At 37.1% G+C, this 24,269-nt stretch overlaps 1 protein-coding gene across 1 annotated transcript in view; it reads left to right on the top strand.

Annotated features, from left to right (window-relative positions):
* Positions 1-24,269, top strand: part of IMPG1 (interphotoreceptor matrix proteoglycan 1) — a 56,797-nt gene that overhangs the window by 14,442 nt on the left and 18,086 nt on the right. The window contains exons 3-12 of the mRNA XM_005153156.2: positions 2,615-2,781; positions 2,995-3,023; positions 5,833-5,900; positions 6,881-6,972; positions 8,475-8,621; positions 11,672-11,730; positions 13,740-13,760; positions 15,130-15,383; positions 16,829-16,905; positions 17,743-18,253. Coding sequence (XP_005153213.2) covers positions 2,615-2,781; positions 2,995-3,023; positions 5,833-5,900; positions 6,881-6,972; positions 8,475-8,621; positions 11,672-11,730; positions 13,740-13,760; positions 15,130-15,383; positions 16,829-16,905; positions 17,743-18,253 — 1,425 coding nt within the window. The remainder of the gene's footprint in view (positions 1-2,614; positions 2,782-2,994; positions 3,024-5,832; positions 5,901-6,880; positions 6,973-8,474; positions 8,622-11,671; positions 11,731-13,739; positions 13,761-15,129; positions 15,384-16,828; positions 16,906-17,742; positions 18,254-24,269) is intronic.

The following is a 24,269-nucleotide window of genomic DNA, read 5'->3' as shown; positions in this document are numbered from 1 at the left end:
GGGAGAGATCATTCACTGATTACTGTCAAAGGCAAACCAGACTCTGCTTGAGGAAAACTTGATCTACCAACAATCAAATCAGAATAGCATAAAGAGAAATAAAACCCAAACTTTAAAAACACATTCCCTCTCCCCTGCCGTCTTCTTCCTAGGCTTAACTTCACTCCCGGTTTCTCTATCTCCTCCCCCCCCAGCACAGAGGGACAGGGAATGCGGATTGCTGAAGGGGAATCTGAGGACCTGGAGCACCTCCTCTCCTGTTGCTGTTGCTCTCATCTAGTCTCACTCTCCAGTCTTCTCCAGCTGCAATTGCTGAAGCCCAAATAGTTTGTATGTGGAGTGGTATCTGAACTATAATCCAGTATATATTAGCATAGTTAGTCAGGTAGGCAGTGGCTGTCTGGAGGAGTTCATCCTCCAGGATCTTTTCAGCTTACAAAGAAGAGGAAACTTCAGCAAGACGTTTTCAAAAGTTGACTCAGAAACATAGCCCCACCTGACCATCCACCTTTGTGACTCTGAAAAACTCACTTCTGCAAACCTATCCAAGACCTGCATTCCCAGAATCATCAATGGAAAGTAAACTTTATAAAACATTTCTGAGCAGTCACTTTATGAACTAGCTGCTGTTGCTGCTTTCTCCTCTCCCTCAAGTACTCATGCATGTCTCTGCTAGAGAGCAAGGTCTTTTCAGCAGGAACTTATCTTTTGCGAGTTTTCCCTTAAATGCCTGACAGAGTTTTGACTACTAGAAAAAGAGATCAAAAAAACTGGATGCTAAGCCAAAATAAGTCTTCTAACGTATTTTGGAACATACTGCATCTGAACTTCACAGCTTTCTTACAGAAGGAGCTAATTGAATATGTAAAAATCACCATTATTATATTGTGTGTTTCACATAATCAGTTTGCATCCAATAAATTAAGTTCCCTTAAACCAGTTCCTGAATATCATCTTTTTAAAGTCTTCCCCTCTGTCTTACTCTCTATATTCATTCTCATTCCCCAAATGATGCAGAACACTATTGTTCACTCTGCAACCAAAGTACATGTTAATCCTGACTGATGTTGTCTGGCATTTTACCAGGTGATTCATCACCATGGAGGAAATATATAACATTGAACAAATACCTGTGTACAGTAGTGTAAAGAGGAAGAAAAATATGTTCTTTCTTTTCAAAGAAATTTTACTTTTATTAATAATGGATATTAGTAATCCAAATTTTCCACAGGTGTTAAAGAAACATAAAATTCTGTACCTGCTGTAGAACACACTTAAGACTTTGAAACACTGAATTACTTTAAAAATCTAAAATATAATCAAATCATTTTAGCCTGCAGCATTTAAAGAATATTTTTCCATTAAGATATTTTTACCTGTGTAGGAAATATAAAAATTTTAAAAATGTTCTGCTTCTTTCCTAACATAGTTAACATAGTAATGTACAAAATTTTTGAATATAATTTTAACTGTGATTATTCAAGTATGATGACTACTAGATTACTAGAATATGCAATAAGCATCCTTGGATGTATGTACTTTTGAGATGAAGAAGGTGTGCTTTGTGTTTGTTCCTTATTCACCATGATGATGATATCAAGCCAAATTAATCTTTCAAAATGACAGAAATCAGCAATTGTTAACTTAAAGATGGCTACTCCTTCAGCATAAAGCCAAGAGCAAGGTCCTATACCTGGGTGGGAGCAATCCCAGGCACAGCTACAGGTTGGGCAAAAAGGAAATTCAGTGCAGCCCTGTAGAGAAGGACTTGGGGGTATTGGTCAATGAGAAAATGAACATAAGCCAGCTTTAGTGTGCGCTTGCAGCCCAGAAAGCCAACCATATTCTGGACTGCATCAAAAGGAGCATGACCAGCAGGTCAAAGGAGGTGATCCTGCCCCTCTACTCTGTTCTCATGAGACCTCACTTGGAGTATTGTGTGCAGTTCTGGTGTCCTCAACATAAAAAGGACATGGAACTGTTAGAACAAGTCCAGAGGAGGGCCACGAGGATGAGCAGGGGACTGGAGCACCTCCCATATGAAGACAGGCTGAGAAAGTTGGGGCTGTTCAGCCTGGAGAAGAGAAGGCTGCGTGGAGACCTCATAGCAGCCTTCCAGTATCTGAAGGGGGCCTACAGGGATGTTGGAGAAGGACTCTTCATTATGGACTATAGCGATAGAACAAGGGGTAACGGGTTAAAACTTAAAGAGGGGAAGTTTAGATTGAATGTAAGGAAAAAGTTCTTTACTGTTAGGGTGGTGAGGCACTGGAATGGGTTGCCCAGGGAGGTAGTGAATGCTCCATCCCTGGAAGTGTTCAAGGCCAGGTTGGACAGAGCCTTGGGTGATATGGTTTAGTGTGAGGTGTCCCTGCCCATGGCAGGGGGTTTGGAACTAGATGATCTTAAGGTCCTTTCCAACCCTAACTATTCTATGATTCTATGACTGTCAACTCAGAAATGTTTAAAAGACCTCAATTTCTAAAAATACCTAGAAGCTAGATTTTTTTACTAACTACTATAAAATATGTAAATCCCAAATCACTTAAAAAAGGCTTTCAAGTTTACTTTTTTGTTCAAAGCATCCATCTCCAACCTCTTTCTTCTTACTCAGTCTGCCAGGAAGCTGTGTGGGAAGCCTTTCGTATTTTTTTGGACCGGATTCCTGATACTTCTGAATATCAGAACTGGGTTACTGCCTGCCAGAGGGAAACTTTCTGCATATTTGACATTGGCAAAAACTTCAGCAACTCCCAAGAGCACCTGGAAATAATCCAACGGGTAAGGATTACTGAAATTTGTTTAGAAACTGTGGGAGACTCCCAAGTCCCTCCCCATCTGCTTATATAAAGACAAAGTAAGGTTCAGGAAGAGGAGGGGGCATGTATTAGAAGGAAAACTTAAAAGTACAATAAACAAAAGAGCTAACAGGCTTCTGCTCAATGGTTGGATACACCAACTAGTAAAATGCTGTTTTTCTTAATCTTTTTGCAGCGAGTAAAACATAGAACCTTCCAGGAAAGGTAAGTAGCACAAGCAGAACCTTGCCACTTCATGTTACTGCCTTTTGTGAAAAAGATAAGTGTAGATGTGTGTGGATGTGAACAGATATACAGATAGCACTGTGATGTATTTGGTGTGTGCTGTGAGAGCTGTGTTGTATACTGTAGGTATCATGGTACACAGTGTCTGAATAACAAATAATGAAGATGGACAAATGTCTGAGTTGTCTGCTCACTTTGAGACCCTACAGAATGTCTTCTTTGACTAATGTGAGCATAAACAGTGACAGAGCAAGGGCTACGCATTCAACTAGTGTTGATTGGGAGTGACAAAAAGATTACCCACAATATCTATCATTCTGAAAAGGAAATTCAGCCTTTAACGGAAGTTTATCTGGAGGTTACATTGAGCAGTAATATAAAAACACTATGCCTTCACTTTATCTTTGCCCTACATTTTTACGTATCAGCATAGTGTTAATTAAGGTGATGCTTTATTCCATAAATTCTTGTAAAAAGAAAGAAGTGCTTCTGGCAGTGCTCAGAAATCCACGAATGGCAGGATTAAAGTTGCTATACTAAATTCTGTCCATTTGCATATAAATACTACAATACAGCCACACAAATCATTGTCCACAGTTTCTCTGGTTTATATATAATCTTTTCCTTTGACTTTTCTTAGATTTTAGGGTGCAGAAAAAAATCTTTCCTGCTCCTTAATTACACTGTCTCAGGATCACAGAGGTTTTTGTATCTTTGTTCATCATGACATGGGAGCTTTGAGCATTATTCTTTCTCAGAAATATATTTTTAATAATGTAGAGCCTAATTAAACTCCCCAGAACTCCGAAGGGAGGTCTTTTCATTCAGTCTAGTGCCAACACCAGCAGCAAGACAGTAAGTGAAGTGACTGATCTCAGTTCTTGTGCTCTTTGTGTACAGTACGGTTTTCCCTAGACACAATTCAGAAGGTGAAGTAAATTCTATGGAATTACTGATATTCTAACTGGAAATACATGCAGCCATGATTACGCACTGTTGGACTTCATTTTTAGTACTCTGTGATTTGGGAAACATTTTGTATCTTCTGTAGATGCCATGTAAAGAAATCAGTCTCCAGTTAAAGACATAACACATAATTAGTTAATATTGTGAAAACTCTACAAATATTTTAGTTCTCACCACACCGGTTATCCAGAGGATGTGGTAAATACAGTTTTTTTCATGTTCTTTATGTTATTAAACCACTAGCTTGCTCCTATATAGAAAAGCAGCCCAGCTATGTTTTGTGTCTGTGCTACAAGCTTCACGTTGTCTCAGTTAACACAATATATTATCTGCAGTGCCCTTAGTTCCTTCACTCCTATTAGTTTTCACAAACCCACCACGTGAGTGCTATTTCTATAGAAATCATAATTCTGTCCTCATGTATTTACATGATTGGGCTTTTTTTCTTTTTTTTTTTATGCTGTGGAGTTTTTTTTTTTGCAGTAGGATTTTACTTAAAACCTGAAAGAGCCAAAATCCTTCACCAACCAATTTCACAAAAAAAAAAATAGCAGAACATAAAAGGATTCTTTTCTAAGACTCTAAATGTTTCCAAAACCTAAAAATGAATGACGTTTTGGTTTTAGAGCAGAAATTATTCTACAGACTTACCTGCACTAAAATTTAACACATTTATTATAAAATGTATTTATGTATACATATTACTTCTGCTTTTCAGGCAAGTGAACAGTTTCAGTTACACAATTTATTCATCAGCACCTGACTATAAAGCTTGCAACAGAAAATAATATCAACAATACAAAACCAAATCCTGTGATGTGAGGCAGAAAATCTGTACATAACACCCATCATATTCTTGAGTTTTCAGCTGCCTACCATGGGGACCATGGCAGGCACTAATCCATGAATATTGCATCTAGATCCAATCATAAACATCTCTAAAACTCATACTAATCTTCATCCAGGAATCTGATTTGAAACTATCATTAGTTGGAAGCATTCTTATGATATAATGCAGGCTGACAAGTGAAAACAGGGGAAGTTTAGATAAGATGCAAGGAATAAATTCTTTACTGTTAGGCTGGTGAGGTACTGGAATGGGTTACCCAGGGAAGTTGTGAATGCTCCATCCCTGGCAGTGTTCAAGGCCAGGTTGGAAAGAGCCTTGGGTGACATGGTTTAGTGTGAGGTGTGCCTGTGGAACTGTATGATCTTAAGGTCCTTTCCAACCCTAACTATTCTGTGATTCTATGAAAAATAAGTTACACATCCTCTCCTCACACCAAACCTTATGAGACACCCTTGGAACCATGAGATGTCCATTAGTTCTAAAATTGGAGCCCTCATTAAACTATCTTAATAGGAGGAGATGCAGCAAAGGAAACAAAAAGTCTTGATTCCACTTTAGTCAGTGGTCAACCTTTCATAGACTTCACAGAGAGAAAAAACAGACCCTGTGCAATATTTTAATCTTTGTGACACCATGTCTCTAAAGGAAAATCAGTCATGAAAACTTATAAGCAGGCTCCTGACAGGACTGGTAGTCCTTGGTGGAAGAATATATCAAATCAGTATTTTTATTCACTGTAAAATCAAATATCATACTGAAGGAAAGGAAATATATAAACTGTTAAACATAAAATATGATCTACTGTTCCCCTGCCTGTTTAATGAGCTTATCAAATACTCCAATAGAAATAAATTCTCTCATTTAAAGTACACTTAATACAGGGGTTATTTCTTTTATGCTTTTTTTTACACCGTTGCCATTGCTAGTACAGCACGCTGATCTTTAAATCACTCCTTTCTATTTGATTGATAGGAAAGATGAAATATCCACAGAGAAAACAGGTGGCAAAAAGCTAGAAGACATTCCTTCCATTCCTACAGGTAAAATCAATTCTGCTTGCTGTGTACCTGCCCATTAAATAGAATTGCTAAAACCAGTGATTCAGAGATCTTAGAAGGCTATAATTTAACGAATGCAATAGAAGCATGACAAGTACGGTAAAGTACCATGACATGCTTTAGCAAAATAAGCTATAAGAAGCATTTTTTATTTGTTTACACCATGTCTGCTGCTCATATGCAGCATTCCAAGTTTGTTTCAGTCTCTAAATTCATCCATTTTCCTAGTTTCACCTGTAGAGAATAGAACTAATTTTGCTTCAGTTATGAAATAACATTTAAAGTGTCAGCTACCACACTGTTAGCCAAAACAAACAAGTCAAAAAGCCACAGTGATGTCAAGACATTAACTTGAGCAGATTATTCCAAATAGACCTACCAAAACTGTTGTGTACTATAGTTTAAAATAATACTATAAGTTTATGCAATGGTAAAACTCTGCGAATATGTGTTTTGGTTCAAGGACAAAACATCCTGCATGCATATTTTTGAGGGGAAAATATGACAGAATCTTATTAAAAATGACAACATAGTAATTTTGTCCCTAGCTGGAAAATTCTGTCAAAGATTCTTGTTGCTTTAAATTGAGCCTTTAAGAAAGGTGGCTGTCACAAAGATCTCAATTGGCAAAGTGGAGTTTAGACATTTGGTGACATACAACACAATATGACAGAAAATTATCAAATTTAATTCACATTATTTCATTGATTTCCATGCCATTTTTGCCTTTAGTCACACACATACAATGCTATTGATGTTTTGACCTGGAAAGAAAGGCTGTTTACCATCTAAAAAGTAGCAGTTTTACCCATGCCGTAAGTCATGAGCACCTTTCACTAGCAGTCTTGTGCTCTAACATCCTCCATAAGGAAAGCTTTTCAGTGAGTTGACACCTGACCAACAAAGATAATGTTTTGCTGTGCAAACCTGTTCTTGCCTGATTTTATTTTTAATCCCCCCAGGCTTCCCCAGCACATCCATGACTCCATATGTAATTGCACCTAGTGGAACACTGCTCAACGAAATTGTTAATGACACGAAGATTCCTGTGAAGGTGAGAGCAGTCCATTTTCCTATTCCACTTTTCACTTACCTCTTGGCTTTGAGCTCAGCTAGAAGAGAAGGAAATCTTATAAACACTTAGCACTTATAAATCCTGACTGCTCCACTCTATTACTGCTAATAGTACTAGAGGGCTTTATTAGCATCCATTCTGTACTGGAACAGAATGTTATCTTTCTTGCATACACAGTAGAAAGCATAAAAGTACTGGAACAGCTTTTATGCAAAGACTTCATTCTTTTAATGAAAGGCCCGTTGCCTATTTTGCACCATTTTATGACCTTGATCATCATTAAATAATGTAAAAACTAGTTGCTTCTGAACTTTTTGTAACACAGAAGAGGGTACTGGACCTACTTGCCAGACAGCCAGCTGCCAAACAAGGGGGCCTCCACTGACGTCTTCCCACAGGAGCCATACAACACAGCTGTTTTTTTTCAGCTAAAAGTTTATAGTAGCAACCACAGGCTATGTGTGAGGCAGGGGAAAGGGTGCTAGGAAAGGCTATTATTTTCCCTCTCCTGATTGCCTCACCTGCTGGTGACGGAGAGGTGGCCCTGGTCTCAGCACAGCTGTGTTGCTTTAGGGAACTTCTAGAACCTTCCCCTAGAGAAAAAACAAGGTCTTATCAGGGCATGAGGGTGGATGCTCTTACTGAGGAGCCACAGGGGGAAGCTTGTTCCTTGTGTTCATTTTGGGCTTTGCTCTGAGCCTTTTTTCAGTTTCTAGATATTTTATCTGTTAAAGCATGTCCTTGAAGAGTTGCTCCAGGGCTGGGTTTTTTGCCTTTTTCACATACTGGTTGTGGGAAGGGGTTTATGTCACATCCTCCCTGCTTGGGTGAGTTCAAAGTCTTGGTGCTGCTGCTGCCACACATTTGAGGGCAGAAATACTCAAAGCCTCATCCATCCCACCCTTGGCAAATCTCTACTGTTCTCCATCCTGCCTCTGCAAGCTTCTCAGCTCTGGCATAGGAATTGCACTGGAGTCATCTCATACAAATGCTATTTTTACTGTTCAATATGATTATAACCTCAGAATTTAAGACAGTAATATAAAGCTAATATTCTCAACTGTGTGTTACCCACCTGTATTATAGGTTGTTGGAGTAAAAGAACAGGTAAAATATGAGGGGGGAAATGGTTTTAAAATCACTTATATTTGAGAGGTACTGGGAGACAGGGATTAACCAGTTCCCCCATGTTGTTAGTCTCCTCTTTCTTCCTTGGCCTAATCCTTTGTGATCAGCTCCCTAAAGGCTGGCTCCTCAAAAGCTATAGGGGAGCTATATAATTAAGTGCATATTCCTTTATCTTCTGTTTATATGATGGAACATTACAGAACTCTCTTTCTGTAACTGATGAGCTGTATTTTTATATGTGAATTTATTTGGGGGATGGGTTTAAAAGGTAACCCTTCCACTTATTAAATACTGGGGAAAAAACACACCTAGCTTCATTTCTTTCTTTTAATTCCTCTCCTCTCTTTTTCCAGGAGCTGGGAACAAATACAGTCCCAGAGCTGCCTGTGGAGCAAATGGTAGAATTCAGTGTCACTCTCACTGATCAGGAGTACACAGCTGAACTTAATGATCCCAACTCTCCACAGTACAGACAACTAGCTGCCAAATTTCAGCTACAGGTAAGGAGGATGAGTGAAAGCCAATATGCTGCCTTTGTACCTTGGCTGAGATTCATATTCTGAAACTACCTTCACCATGAAACAGAATTAGAATCTACTGCCCTCACTTGACATAGATAATTACTGTTGTCTTAAGACCTTCACTTTTCCTTCACGTATAGTCAGCTTTTCCCCTCATTTAGGCCATCTGTTCAGCCACAAAGCTAACAAGTCAATGTCTTTGTCAGCAGCAGGGACTCAGATAAGTGATTAACAGAGTAACTTTAGGAATATCATTTGGGCTTAATCAGAAATTCATGGACAGTACTTTGTTATAATTTAATTTCTGCAATAAACCTACTGAGAAATGTAATATAAATGTTGAAAGTAATTAGCTACTGTTGTCTGAACTATTCTTCAAAGGACTTCCAGTCATTTTGTTCTGCATTACCAGAGTTTCTGTAAGAACTGAAACATCTGTGGTGTTTTCATATATTTAATAATATTGACTGCTCAGCTATCAATTTAATAGATAGAAGTTAATGAGTTGAGGTTTCTAAAAGATTTTCTTTGTAAAATTAACTACATCTTCTTATTTGTTTCATGAGCATTCCTTAGTGTAAGCTATTTAACTATCCTGCTTCAGTTTCAGATATGCATAGAAAAATGTTGAAGGGCATTTTGGCAGAGCTGATAAAAAGTTCCTTCTCTGGAGATTTCCAGATTATCCTTTGACAGAACTGCCTGCCAGTTTTGTTTACTACACATATAATGATGTAATTTCACAATCTGGCTTTTAAGTTACCTCATTAAATGGAGAGGGAGAAATGCAAAGTTTCTTGACTGTTTAATTATTTTCCACTGTCATCAAATTTTATCTGCCACTTTAAAGGATCCAAAGCAGTTCTTGACATTCAGTGTGGAATAGAAAATTATTTGTAGTCCAGTAACATGAATTACACCTGATGTGCTTTCTTCCAAAGATAGGCCATGGAGGAGGCAGAGAGCAATCTTGTTACAAGACAGTTTTACAAATGCAGTCAAAAGGTGAGAAAGAGGAGATTAGATTCAGAATTAAAACCTTGTCCAGCTACATGAGCTCCTGTACAAATTCCAGAGGAGGCTTTGTGAAGGTTGATGCTATTGAGTTCCAAGCTCAGTTTATAATTAATTCCATGATGCAGCAAGAAGTAAGAGTTACAGCAGACATTAGAGTGCAAATGTTCAGAAGTACATCTGTATACCACAACATACATTTAAAATCACCTTGAGAATGGAATACAGATTCAGATGCATTACACTACTTAGTATATTGAGATTAAATTGGCAAAAGTGGGAAACAGGAAGCCACATATACACATACAATTTTAAAAAAGGCATCAAATTCATTGTGATATAAAGAGAAGCAAGAAGAGACTGGCCAACAATAGTCAGCTAGCAGAATAAGTCTAAAAGGATATTCATTTACCTAAACATGGATATCTGATGCCCTTTAAGATGCTTTGGGTTGTCCAATACATCTGAAAGGGCCTCTCAAATATGACAGAGCTGGACTCTTTAGAACCAGCACCTGAGCAGAAGACATCGTTAATGCATCTAGAATGACGGTCTGTGTCTAAGTTTAGGGAAATTGATTGCATACTAGTGATTGAGGACCTTAATCTCTGTTATTTTAAGTAAACATTAGTCACATGAACATTTTAAAGCTTCCCACAGTCTAATTGCTACTTCTGCACCACTTTTACTAAGTCAGACCAAGCTTCAAATGAACTATTTACTTCAGTTCCTTTCCTGCTGTCCTCTTCCAAGAGATGGACAAGGGGAGGGTAGATGGCAGACCTATATTCTGTGCTAGCCATTATAATCTCTTCTGTTTGCTGTGATAAAAAAGACATCTAGGCTTATATGGTATGGTTGATACCTGTTATTGTGATAACACACTGATCTTATGCTACTTCTTCACTTACCCTAAGTAAGAGATGCAAAGAAATGTGTGGATTTGACCACCCATTCCCTACCTGCTCTGACAAATGCTCATGCATGAATGAATGAGTTTTAAATGTATGCTGGGTTTGTACAGAATAACGTAGTCAAGGAAGAGAAAAGATCACATTAGTTCATGCACTTTTTAAGTGATACGCTGAATTAAAAGGACCTGATTCCTCAAAAGGTTTTTTCACTTCTTTTCAAGTGTTGAATTCCCCTAAACCCACAGGCTTTGCTTGCAGATGAAAGGCTTAGGTGCTGTGTTTGTTGCCTGGTACTTAACAGGGCCAGAAAGTGAAACAGAAAGGAGCTGTGGAACTGTGTTTAAAAAAAATCCCGTTCCTGTCACATAGTAGATCAACATAAAATGGTTCATCTGACTTAGATGCATAAATGTTGCTGCGGTTGGAAAAGAGACAAGACTAGATCAATCTGCTGGCTCTCAAAACACTGTTAATTTTGAGGTGCTGGTAAAAACATTTATTATCTTAAATTCTGAAAAATGTACACTCAATTGATCTTTTCTGCTCATTGTTTATTCTTTACACCATCTCTTCTATTCAAATCATGTAACTGCACATTTTTTGCATCAGAATTAAAAATATACAAAGTTATTCTATTTGTACAAGACAGTTATAACTGCTTAATTTAGAAATTATTTGACAAATAATCTAAATCCACCTGCATTTGGTTACTATTTCTAAATAATTAACTATTTACAGTTAAGGTGACTTGAAACGCAAAATTATTCATAGACCGAAACTGCTGAAAATTAGAAAAATATTTGATTCATTTTATTTGACTTGCTTTATTATGGCCTAGATAATCACTTGTTTACATAATTACATTAGTAAAAAAGATGTATTTCATACTTAATTTTGCCTATTAACAAGTAATTCAGGAAGCATATACAAATTAAATACCATGTTTGAGTTCAGCAATGATGATACCACAGAGGACAATAGCTGAGACTGTTTTCCAAAGCTCTTTCTGAAATATAGAAAATATTGTCCAGATAGTCCACCTGTGCTTGCTTTTTAACAGTAGAACTTACAATGTATCAATGATTTTATTATTTTCTGTAGATGCAAAAAATATTTGAGAAACTTCCAGGATTCAAAGAAATCCACGTGTTAGGATTTAAGTAAGTAAGAAAATGTGACTCATTTTTCTATTGGCTACTAGGATTCTCCTCTTCCTTCTATCCTTCCAACATGGATAGACGTAGAATAGTGGTGGGTGTATTGCTATAGACAAAAAATAGTTTCCTAGAAACAACACAGAGATGATGTGGAGGGAATTGCAAACATGTTCCAAGTGGGACTATGAGGTTTTGAATTACTAAGTAGAACTAGGTTTAATTCCCTGACGGGTGAAGTAATCAATAAATCATTTGAAATTGTTTGTTATAAATATTGTATTAAGGACTTTCTTAAATGACAAGACAAAAAGATCTAGGAGTATGATTATTAAGGTGCTATTTTTTTGTGTGCACATCCTCTGCCCTTCATAGATCTCAGTGAAGGTGCCTTGGCAAGAGAAGGTTGCAGGAGGATCCATGCTTACACACATAAAAACTTTCCCTATAGGTGTTTCCCAGGTGTCTCAAACAATTAAAATGGTTTCATATTCTAATAACTCTGTGTTCTATCTTGTAATTTCTTTTACTTTTAGCTTCCTTGTATGTTTACTGCTAATACAAGCTACTGTGCATTTTTTTCAATAGAGAATCTACAGGGAAAGTGAGAGGAATCAAAACCTAGGTATTTTATATGGTTATGCTTCTAACCATATAGAAGCATAACCATAGATAAAAGCACATTATGTAAACAATCAAGGGAAAAAACCAATTACTAACTGTAAGAGATAACAAAAATTGAAAGCTAATAAAAAGCAGGAAAAAATTACATAAATTCACATGGGCTTCTGGCACAGCATCAGGAACATTCAGTGCTTTCAGTAATATTTAATGTATGTTGAAGAACTTTCATATTTCAATCCAAATTTAGACAAGAGCATGCATCTTCCTAGCTTTTATCTCTTCAAAATTGCTGGAGGAAAGGACAGAGGAAAGCAAAATAAAGTAAAAATTACTTGCTTACATTTTTATTATGAAGTAACTAAACAAAAAACTGGCTACTGCAGACCAAGCAGAGAAAATCTGTAGTAACAACTTATAGTTACATATTGCAATAAATAACCTCCTGGAATCATAGAATCATAGAGTAGTTAGGGTTGGAAAGGACCTTAATATCCTCTAGTTGCAACCCCCCTGTCATGAGCAGGGACACCTCATACTCGACCATGTTGCCCAAAGGCTCTCTCCAGCTTATCCTTGAACACTGCCAGGGATGGAGCATTTACCACTGCTTTGGGCAACCTGTTTCAGTGTTTCACCACTTCAAGCTGTGACTTCAGGAGATCAGAAATCCATTTCTGTTTAGTATCTTGGATTAGGAGCTCATATGAATGTACATTCATCAGTGTGGAAGACCAGGATTGTTTCCCATCATTTAGTAGTTTAGTTAGCTCCTGAGAGTTTCATATCACAAAGACAGGTGATGGTGTCCATTCTCCCTTAGCCATATTACTATATATACTTTAGCAGCATTTCCCTAGAGACAATGAGGAAGGACAACATCAGAGATATGCTAGAGAATTCATCATGGAAAATAATGGCATTATATAATGGAAAGTCAACATAGACATGCATTTTGGAGGTAATTATTAGGTAAAGTTACCCCTGTGACTAGGATCTGAGTAGGTACCATATGTGGTAACAGTAGTAGTTGCTACTATTGGCACAGGTGTTCATTGCCACCATAGAGATACGGATTAACAATGGTAGTGCTCAAATTGCACCATTTATAGTGGGAAATGTGAAAGTAGATATTTCAAACTATCAAGGTAAAGCAAAACTCCTGTTTCCCCATTCAGAACATGGAGATCCCTGTTGTTTGGAACACAAAAAAAGAAACGATGGAGAGTAAGCTGTCATTTCCACAGAGATAAAAATTATAGATGACACGAAGATAAATTGTCAAAATACATTTTTTGATGTACAACTGATTGATTTCCTAGTATACGTGAATTTATCTCTTTTCTTTCTTTTGCAATCCTTTATCATGCCCTTCGTTATGTGATGAAATGAAGACAGAAGAAGGAGAAAGATGGGTAATTTGTCTATAACTCATAATTAAGATTAATCATTTTATAGACTATTAAATGTCAATAGATGCATCCATAAATGCTTTTTATCTTGATGTAACAAACTGAATTGACTGTGTTCTGCTTACATACACAATCTGTGATATAAAGCAGCGGGGATAACTTTTACTTTAATCTGAAATGTTCATGTAATCAAATTTTGTCAGGATTCCTCTGAAAGAAAGAAAAGCGTTTGACCTAAGAAAATTAACATACAGATGATTAAAGATCTTTATCAGCAATATACTGAAAGTGAAAAGAATAAATAGGGAAACTTGATATGTAAATTTACATTTTTGTTCTGCTGCTTCCTAGTATTCCCACATACACATTATCTTCAGTAAGTATGTAAAATTTGATTTGTTATCTCCATTATCAGTGCAGATAGAATGGCAAAGAGGAGTTCTTGACTGATAATACAAGCAGCTACAGAGCCTGTTGTTGTTTAAAAGTGCTGCTGGGGAATAATTTGTCTAGCAGTTCCCAGAATTTTTAATTTGTAGTTTAAAAGGAAGAATTGTCTAATGCTTTTCCTGAATTCCTGCAATGTGGTACAAACATAGGTACATAGCACATACTATGAAAGCGAGATTCCTCTCTCTACAGTTATTTGATATTATAAAAGGCAACATAGTGGAGTACAAATGTTTTATAATGTACTCTTTTTCATTTTAATTAGGTGAATTTATAATTTATGTAAACTGATTTATTAATAATGGTGAAAGTTTGAGACTTCTGTTAAACAAGGACACAAGGACCCCTAGAGAGAAGCTATATCCATTAATTTGGACTTGGAAAACAAATTGCCATTGTGAAAAGTGATTTGCTTGCCATATTACCTAACTTTCTTGTTGTTCTTCAAAAAAGAGTAAAAAAAAACCAACAAACAACCCCAGATGTGATAAGGTTTTTGCTTATCTGTAGTTTTATGAACTGTCTAATCCCTTTTCTGCATAATTAATAGGTGATTATGGCTTCTAGTGAAACCAGCATGCATTTACGACTGTTTGAACCAATAACTTATGACTTGAATTTACATTAGTATTTCTACAGGTCCCTGAGTAGTCAGATTAAACTGGATTATGTTAGAACACTTTTATAATTTTCTTCAATATTGTAATTTTAATTAAAAATTATGCATAGGAAAAATAAAGGTTTAGGCATGACAAAAGGAATTTGAAGATGACAGTCCCACTAGGAAGAAATATATCTGCATTATTTGTACAGAGTGTAATATGTTCTGGTTACATATATTTTGTTTGTTTGTTTCTAAAATCAGTCCTCTGCCAGTAACTGATTTTGCTGCACTGGGCATTTTTGCATCTTTCCCCTGCAGGTCAAGCAGCACTATAGCACGATATGTGGTAAACTTTGAGAGAGATGGCTCAGAAATCAGAAGCACAGCAGGTGACATCTCAACTATTGGATCTAATAAGGTTGAAAATGAAAAAATTCCACTTTCTCCAAAGGAAGAGAGGGAGATATCAGCAACTAAACTCACAGTAACAGACCTCCAGCAACTGGTTGCCATAGCACTCCATGAAGACCAGTCCCTGCCAGTGGACCTTGGAACACTTCAGTTTACTGATGGTCAGTAGGCAGGCCAGTGCCAGCCACAAGTTTCACCTTTTCAAACTGATGTAGTTTCAATAAGGTCTCCTTTGCTCTCTAACATGTAGTTTTCATTTGATGTATCTCATTCTCCTAAGTGTTGCAGTGTCCCAAGGATGCACAGATCTTAGTTTTGATAGCAAAATGTCTTTATAATTATACAGCCTAACTTCCAATCATATGGGAGAATCTTCTTTTCTTGGTTGTTTGTTTAAAAGAGCTGGATATTTTACATACTAAGAAAAATAAGGGAGAGGTGGGGAGTGAGAAATACTATGTATATTCACAGTATCATTTAAATTTCCTGGTCTCCTTGATAAGAAGTGAGGGCTTCCTCTAATATAAATTTAGCTTTCTGAAAGCTAAGTCTCGATTGTAAGGAAGCCATCTAACCTCCCAGTGAAATCAGAGAGACAGACACCTTAAGAAGCATTTGATCTCAAGCGAAAATCAGTGGTGTGAAACATACTGTAAAACTGCAGTTTGCTCTCTGAAACACAGAGGGAGTTTAGCTGGCTGTGAAGACCTCCAGCAGAACGTTGAAAAGCTTCATGCTGTTCAGAAATCCACCTAACAAATATCCCCCTTTAGTCCATCAGTGATCTTTCTCAAAGCTAGCATAGCCCTAGTTTTGAGAGGTGGCTTAAAAATGGGGAAAATAATTTAAAATGCTTTTTCATATGTATATTTACCAAAACAATCTTAAACCACACACCAAATTGTAAAGTGTTCCATTTACAAACAGCAGCATTTTCTTGCAAACAACAAAAAATATATATATATATTTAAATGAATTAATACTTTCAATAAGAATAAAATCTCATCTTTTAATGTAGCTTAAACGACACAAGGAGAGGGGAAAAGAAAGGGGCTATAGAACACTTTAATAATAACAATTTTAATCAACTTTCCCCCTCTAGTAATTTTTAATAACCACTTTTATAAAATAGCTGGCATGCAACTATGTTTAAAGAGCTTCTCTGAGAGGGTGAAGGGAACCACCAGCCACTGAAGCCAAAACTTTGAGTGTAGCAATGGTGTGGACTTTGGGTAAAACTGAATTTATGTTTAATGAACAACACAATAGAATGAGTCATCATAGCCCAGGTGGATTTAACCAAGTGCTTCACACTTCAGCTGATTTTAAGTATTCATCCATGGTTCAGCTCTCTGCAGACCTATCCCATTTATTCTAAATAAAGGAGTACAAAGCAAAATGTATATGAAGTTCTTGTTTTCCTCATAATTTCCATCTTAAATGGAAATTTATGCCTTTTTCTTCTTTGCATGCATTTTTAAAAGTAATTTTTTTATGGAGAACAGTTTTGATACTGGTTTTTACTGAGTTTGTTTTGATCAGTTTTCAGGGTGCCACTACTGAGATATTGTGCGCTATTTAATTTAGTTTGGTTTTTTTTCCCCAGAATCTATTGGACCATCTAGTGATTTTGATAATGATATCCAGGCCATGGTCACTATTCCTCTGGCAGGCCCTGATATGGTAAGTTAATACTAGTTGATATGTATATTTATTTATTTATTTCTCCATGAGTTGAGAAAAAACATGAAATTCATAGAATCATAGAGTAGTTAGGGTTTGAAAGGACCTTAAGATCATCAAGTTCCAGCCCCCCTGCCATGGGCAGGGACACCTCACCCTAAACCATATCACCCAAGTCTTCATCCAACCTGGCCTTGAACACTGTCAGGGATGGAGCATTCACAACCTCCGTGGGCAACCCATTCCAGTACCTCACCACCCTAACAGTAAAGAATTTCTTCCTTATATCCAGTCTAAACTTCCCTGTTACCCCTTGTCCTATCACTACAGTCCCTAAGGAATAGTCTGTCCCCAGCATCCCTATAGCCCCCCGTCAGATACTGGAAGGCTGCTAATTAAACACTGTTAAAATGTACATAAATATACAGAAAAAGGATCTTCTGCTAAAATACATATCTGCCTTTTATAATGTGTCAAAGATGAATGTTGTCTTGCTATACTGCAACGGAGGTATTGTTCAGAGCATTTACAGGTGAAAATTACTGCTTGATTATCTTTTCCTGCTGTAATTACTAAGTTTACACTGTCTCACCAGTTCATTAGTACATTTCAGTGACAGAAAGAGAGCAATTGACAGGGATGGTGAAAGCCATCTTTCTTTGGCCATTTTTTAAATTACAGGAAATGTGATTAGGATCACATGCCAAACATTTCATACATCCCATGACTTCATGCTGAGTTAGCTGTTTGCAAGTGCCTGTAGCTAAAGATTATTGGTGGTTTTAGCAGTGAAAGTTAAACGTAATAATAAAAGCTGCTTTTTATAAACCTTTTCAGGAGGACTCCATGAACGTGGAACTCCCACTGGGCTACCCCAGCCCAGCAACAGTGGGCCAAACTGGAGACTTCCTGTTCAATGAATTTACAACTGGAATCCCTGTGCTAAGTGGAGACATCAGCGATCCTGAATACTTCAACAATTTTGTTTCATCTGAACCTGTGTTCCCTACCAAACCTTCCAGAGAACGGTTTCAGGAGAAACCTACTCCAGACACAGAAGGTATCTCTGTTGACCACCAAAGTTTCACAGTGCCTTTCAGTGCTCTGGGTAGCACTAGTAGTCCTCCAAAACTAGAGGATTCCTATTTGCCTCCTCCAGCAGATGATTCTGCTAGCAGTGACTTAATCACCGATGGCTATGAGTCTCCAGTGCAGCAGGCCACCACACTGGCAGTTTATACCACAAGAAGCTTTATCCCACCTAGTCTTCTGCAAGAGAAAACTGAAGCTGAAGATACAACAGGACTGCCTTTCAAGGAAGTTGACCAAGATAGTCTGTCTGGACAAGGTAAGACACAAAAGATTTTTCTATAAAAAAGAGTAGAAGAAATCCAATTGTTAATACGCAAAGAGTTCTCCTATAAGTACAGTAATCATTCCTTTCAGCTGTGACAGAATTTTTTTCTGGACTTTCAAAAGTGAAAAATCTACATTTCTGATGCTTACTTGAGGAAAATCCTAAGGTACCTGACTTCCGGGTTGTTAAATTAAAAAACAAACAAGCAAACAAAAACCCCAACAACTCAACAACAAATGCTTAAATATGAGGCACGCCTTGTACAGGAAATTATGGCAAAAATTCTACTGATAAAAGCATATCATACCTTCAAATAACAACATAGAATACCTATAAATAACATTCATTATAGCTGTGGAAAAGTCTTACATTTGCAGGAGGAAAAAAGTTATAGGCATTTTTCATTGTGTTCACTCATTGGGTTAAAGAATTGATGTTATAAAACCCACATAAAGTAGCATATCTATTTTGCAGTTTGCTAAATAGCTGAAAAACCTTGTATCCTAACAGCTCCAAATGACTGAAGAGAAGCAGTGTCACCAAAAATGCAGAGCAATTTTGGGGGAAGATACTAGTTTTATTCATTGTCTTCAGATCTAAAATTGTAAAGAATTTCCTTATTGTAACTTATTACAGTTACTGCCTCACTATTTTTCACTGGATGGGAGGAAGGATATTGGAGATGGACCTCCCCCTGGCCTCAGGGTTCAAGATTGCTTGATAGTTTCCAAGTGAGAATGTAGGACCACAGTTCATTTGAGTCTTGCACAGGTTCAAAATACATTGGTTCAAAATGAAGATTACATTCTGTGTTATTAAATGATCCTCGGAGATAATATATGAAATAGTTTAGTAAGTTTCAATGTCATCAGGCAAATATCGGACAAAAGGAAATTTAAGCAAGTCTTATACAAATGGAAAGTTCACCACTTACTTACTAATACAGATTTCTTCAATCTTTCTCATATAATTTGAAATGCAGTAGAAAAACTACATCAAGGTTTTTCTTTTTCCTAAAGCCATTATTGCCTGTAGCCCACACAGCATGGAACTGTTTGTTTGAAGAGGTGTGGATCTTTCTGTAACCGTGTGTTAGCTCTTGTAAACACCTGGTACTGATCCTTTAAATACTATTTTAAGAAATTATTTATTGCACATTTGGGTTGGAACCTGTCAATCTGAGAGACAGAACAAACTGATTAGAACTGTAAAAAAGAACTTCCCTAAAATAAGGCCCACTGCCTTGTTCCTCCTCGTTGAACACAAGTTATGTCTAAAACAAGCACTACAACACAAGAATTCCTTCATTATCTCTGCAGCTGAGTTGCAGGAAAAAAGTAATTGTTCCCTGTCTAAAAAGAAGGGACACCTTATTAGCAATGACACAAAGCTGGAGTTATTTGTTTAAAACCTTTTAGTACACAGAACATACTGCATGCTTAACAGAAGAGAGAGGTTAAAAATGTGCTTACTAAGTTTAGAGAAGAGTAAATAATGTACACTCTTTAAAATGCCTTTATAGTTTTATTTATTTAATTATTTATTTATGGCAGTTCTGAGTACAGCATTCCCTGTATTTTTTTCTTTCCCTAAATGTTGCATATTTCATAGGAGCTGATGGAATTTGATCTGGAAATTCAGGACTTGACAACATTTATGAGAGAGGTCTTATTAATGTCAACAGTGTTGGTGATATTAATTTTAATATGGCAAGCAAAATTCCTCACTATTAGGCACAGAGTATTTCACACATTGTGCCTGGCTGCATTTCATAGCTGTGTTTCTCAGTAGCATTTTTTGAAACACAAACAAACATAAACCCCAAAACCCAAACTTTTAACTGTTGCTGGTGTGAAACAGCAGGAACTACTTCATTCTGTATGAGCTTGGACAGAGGGTTAGGGTCTGAACAGCTGCCTTCGCTTCTACTACATTAATTCCCAGCCATTTTCTCACCTTTCAGTCCAGAAGGTGGAGTAAATTTTCTTCATCACATGTTTAGAACTTCGAATTTACTCTTCTTTACCATGAAAGGAAGACATGGCTACAAGAAGTAACATGATCTGAGATTATTTTAGGTCTCCCCATGAGCTGTGTTTCACAGATGGATGTTATTGCATTGGTTATCAGGTGTGCAACTGTAGGCCGAACATTACTACAGACTCATGAACATTGAATGTCTATAACCTACACCAACTAGTTTAATTATGCCTAAGTGAGGTCACTGATCAAAAAAATTCTTTCACAGCTCCTTAAAAGATAACCAGACTCAGCTTTACACAAACAAATAGATGCAAAGTTCTGCGTATATGTAGGAAAAGGAAAGTGAAAAACAGGTGAGGGATTAAGAGTCGAACTAACAAGAAGTATCCTTCTAAGACATGCGGGATGGGATTTTTCAGGCTTGGGAAGCCAGTGGGAGGAATGAGCCAGAAGCAGCTGTGAAGCTTCTTTCACATGGTACTGTCCTTGTTCAGGACAGCAATGCTGTCTGTGGTGCAGATAAAGAGCACTCTAGTGAGGATTAAACAGCCATGCTGGCCAAACAGTGACAGCGTTTACTCTGCTCCTCAAAGTAGCCCAGAACTACTAGGAAGATGCTTTAAAGTAAGCCTAACCTTTGAATATCAAATTGTTTGAGATTTTACAATAGAATTCAGAGACAAACCCTTTTATTGAAAAGTTCTGGAATGCTTGGATCATATGCCATGGTTTAAACATTTGACTACTCAGAAAGGTTTGCTGTTGCTCCTGCAAAATCTCAGCTTTTTCTATTTTTCATTTAAAATCAGTGCAAAACCTCTGCTGTTTTCTACTCTCTTCACTGTTCTCTAGCAGTCATCTTTCTTCTTCATACTTTTCCCCCTCTGGAGTTAACTCATCACTATGTCTTCAGTATGGTTACATTTCTTTTATGCCTCTGTGGTCTTCTTGTGACTCTACCTAAAACTGTATGACCATTCAGAAAGGAAGACACTTGTGTAATGTATTAAACAGATTATTATTTCAAAAAGCAATAACATTTCATCAGTAAAACAAATGCAAACAAATATATAAAGTGATAAAAGAGTTCATGAAGTCTCCAACAACAATAAATGATATAGCTCTGTCGTGGTTTAAACCCAGCCACACAGCTCGTTCACTCACTCCCCCCTTCCTCCCCCAACTCCTGGAGAGTTGGGGAAGAGAATCAAAACAATGTGACTGCTGAACCCAGGACAAACTCTATTTCCTAAACAGTAAGGAGAATTTTAATTTGAATTTAACTGTAGCTACTAACAAATACACAACACAGATAAATCTCCTGACCATCGTGGAGGAAGCATTATTTCTGGAGCAGTTATTCCAGAAGCATAGGACAGAATAAAGGTAGCAGTAATACACTTCAGCTACTCTGTTGTACTACATCTCAGCCTCACGAGCCTGGATCATTCTCAAGCTTTCCAGAAAGATTCTAAAAGACTCTGCAGGGTGTATGACAGAGGGTTTTTTTTACTGTGAGAAACTGACTGATAAGAAGTAGATGAGGGTCACATTTCTGTATGTACAACTGATAAAAGCCTCATTAATTTCTGTAATTACCCTCATATATTCATACAGCCTTGTGTCATGTCTTCCTACTGCCAAGCATTTAATTCAGTTGTGCTCTCCTCACTCACTACAATTTCTAAGCAATCTGTAGAAAAACTGTTCTCTGGATGTTTGGGGATTCTTCCTGCATCTGGTTCATCTCCAGCTGCCTAAGCGCCATCTGTACTTAGCATAGCTTTCTGTTTGGCATAACCAGCATTATGATGGAAAAGAAAGTCCCATTACTTCTTTCAAGAACCACTCTGGATGTTCCCAGGATTGGAATTCACCCATACCTTGTGCCAGGAAGACTCGGCAGTTTTTCCACATCTAGGGTTCTACAAGGTAAAGAACTCCTCTGTTTCCTTGCATGTTTTTCTGCTTTTCTTATGTTTTCTTTGACCATAAACTGACAGGATTTTCTTAACATTCTTCCTCAATAGCTTCTCCCTGTGCCATTTCACTTGTTGCTTGCTGCTTCAGATGTGCAAAAATGCTTTTCATGGAGGAGCCACTTCAGTCCATGGCTGGAGAAGTAAACAGGTAGGTGTAGCCATGTAATTTTCTCAAGCATTATGTATGATATTAGCCTAAAAGTTATCTGTGAACTGAAGATGAGGCTGAATATAAAAGTTTCAGCAGGCCCATATTAGGATATGTCAGATTTAAGAAAATGTGCATAGTGTCTTCACTGTTGTGATAAAATTAGAATAGCACACTCGGAATACTACAGGTGTCCTGAAGAGTCCTAAACATATTGCAGTAAGTGATTAGTGTACAGCAAACATTTAATGATAACCTGCTGCTAACCGTCACCATGGTGGGTACAGCAGGAACAATGTGAATAGAACAAAACCTGCATCACATCTTCAAAACATAATTAAACATGTTAAAAGGAAATTGCTAGTCCAAGCAAAAATATACAAGAGAAACAGTGCTAAATATTTTCCCAATTTAACACATCACTTGTTTAAATTATTAAGCTATCCAATCACTTCAGTTTTAATTTAAAGTTAAGCTTTGCTTCTTTCAAATATGATTTCTTATACATCCCCAAATACACAATATAAATGTGTAAACATTAACCAAAACAAATTAAATGAAACTTTACTTTCTGTGCAATTGGTAACTCCAATGACTCATTGAAATCACTGTGTGAAGTACAGAAAACAATTTATATTTCTGGCAAGAGAATTTGTTGATCCAGAGGCAAATCTGAGCTACCTGTATAATGAAAAAATGTAACACTTCATTCTCCACCTATATAGGTAACAGCAAGATGCTCCTCAGTGTTCTGGCACTTGTTCACTCACATTTTTTAAGTCTCTTCCCCAGACACAGACACACATTATTATCCCATTGTTTCCACAAGGACCAGAGTCTCATATTCTACACTCACACCTGGGGCTTTTCTCACACAGTCATCACTGCATATGTCAACGACATTGTTTCTGCGATGAGGTTCTCATGAACCTCACATGTGTGCTTTTAGACTCTCAACGCTAATGAGCCTTCAGTACTTGTTTCCTGAATGCTTTCACTTCTTCTATAATTAGCATTCTCCTGAAGATTGTCCCCTTCCATGTTCATGTTATTTCTCTCCAAACTAATCATCTCCCTTCCTCCAATTTCACCGTAATACTGGTGACTTAAAATCAGTTCATTTAAGTAAGCTTTACATTGGTTGTAGGTAGCCCTCCACCGTGAGTGAGATGTAACATATGTAATACAAGCTTTCATACATTTCAGTTTCAGATCCCATCTTGTGCTAAAACCAACCTTTCTGGCAGTGTTCAGAGATTAGATCTAAAGTGGAAAAATGGGAAAGTTCTCTTGCCTGTTTCCTATGAAAACAGGAGCAGGCAAAAAGGCTTGAGACTCAGAGGAGAGGAGGGAAGGTGTACTTGCCATGTGATAACATTGAAAACCTGACAAGCTTACAAACCACCCATAATTCTTCTTCGTCTTTGTCACTGTGCATGAAGGAGCTCTCCCTCCAGGAGAGGCATGTAGCTATTGCTGCATGTAATCTAATTACACTTTGTCCCAGAAAACTAATTTTATGTAGAACTTAAGGCCTGGAAACTTCTTTGAGGAAGTTTACTGTCTTCAGACATGATTATGGTAATTCTAATCCTCTAATAAAAACTGAGTATAAAAAGGCCAGAAAGGAGTTCAGAATTTGAAAATCCAGTATCACAAATAACTTTAATATATTAATGCCTTTAATAAAATTATATAAAAACCCCTACCAATAGAGTAGTAAAATAATAAAAAATACTTTAAAACAAATAATACAGACTTCTGAGCTGGGGGAGCAAGATTACCCTTTGCCACATCATAAATGAATGAAACTAGTTAAGTTTAGATGTCATGTAGTTCTGTTGGAACAAATATCAGTTAGAGTGGCACTGCTGAGAGTAACATGCCCTAAATA

This window comes from Melopsittacus undulatus, chromosome 3 (genome assembly GCF_012275295.1).
Source record: "Melopsittacus undulatus isolate bMelUnd1 chromosome 3, bMelUnd1.mat.Z, whole genome shotgun sequence".
Taxonomy (NCBI): Eukaryota; Metazoa; Chordata; class Aves; order Psittaciformes; family Psittaculidae; genus Melopsittacus; species Melopsittacus undulatus.
Note: the sequence above shows the minus strand (reverse complement) of the source record. Positions and strands in the feature narration are given on the sequence as shown.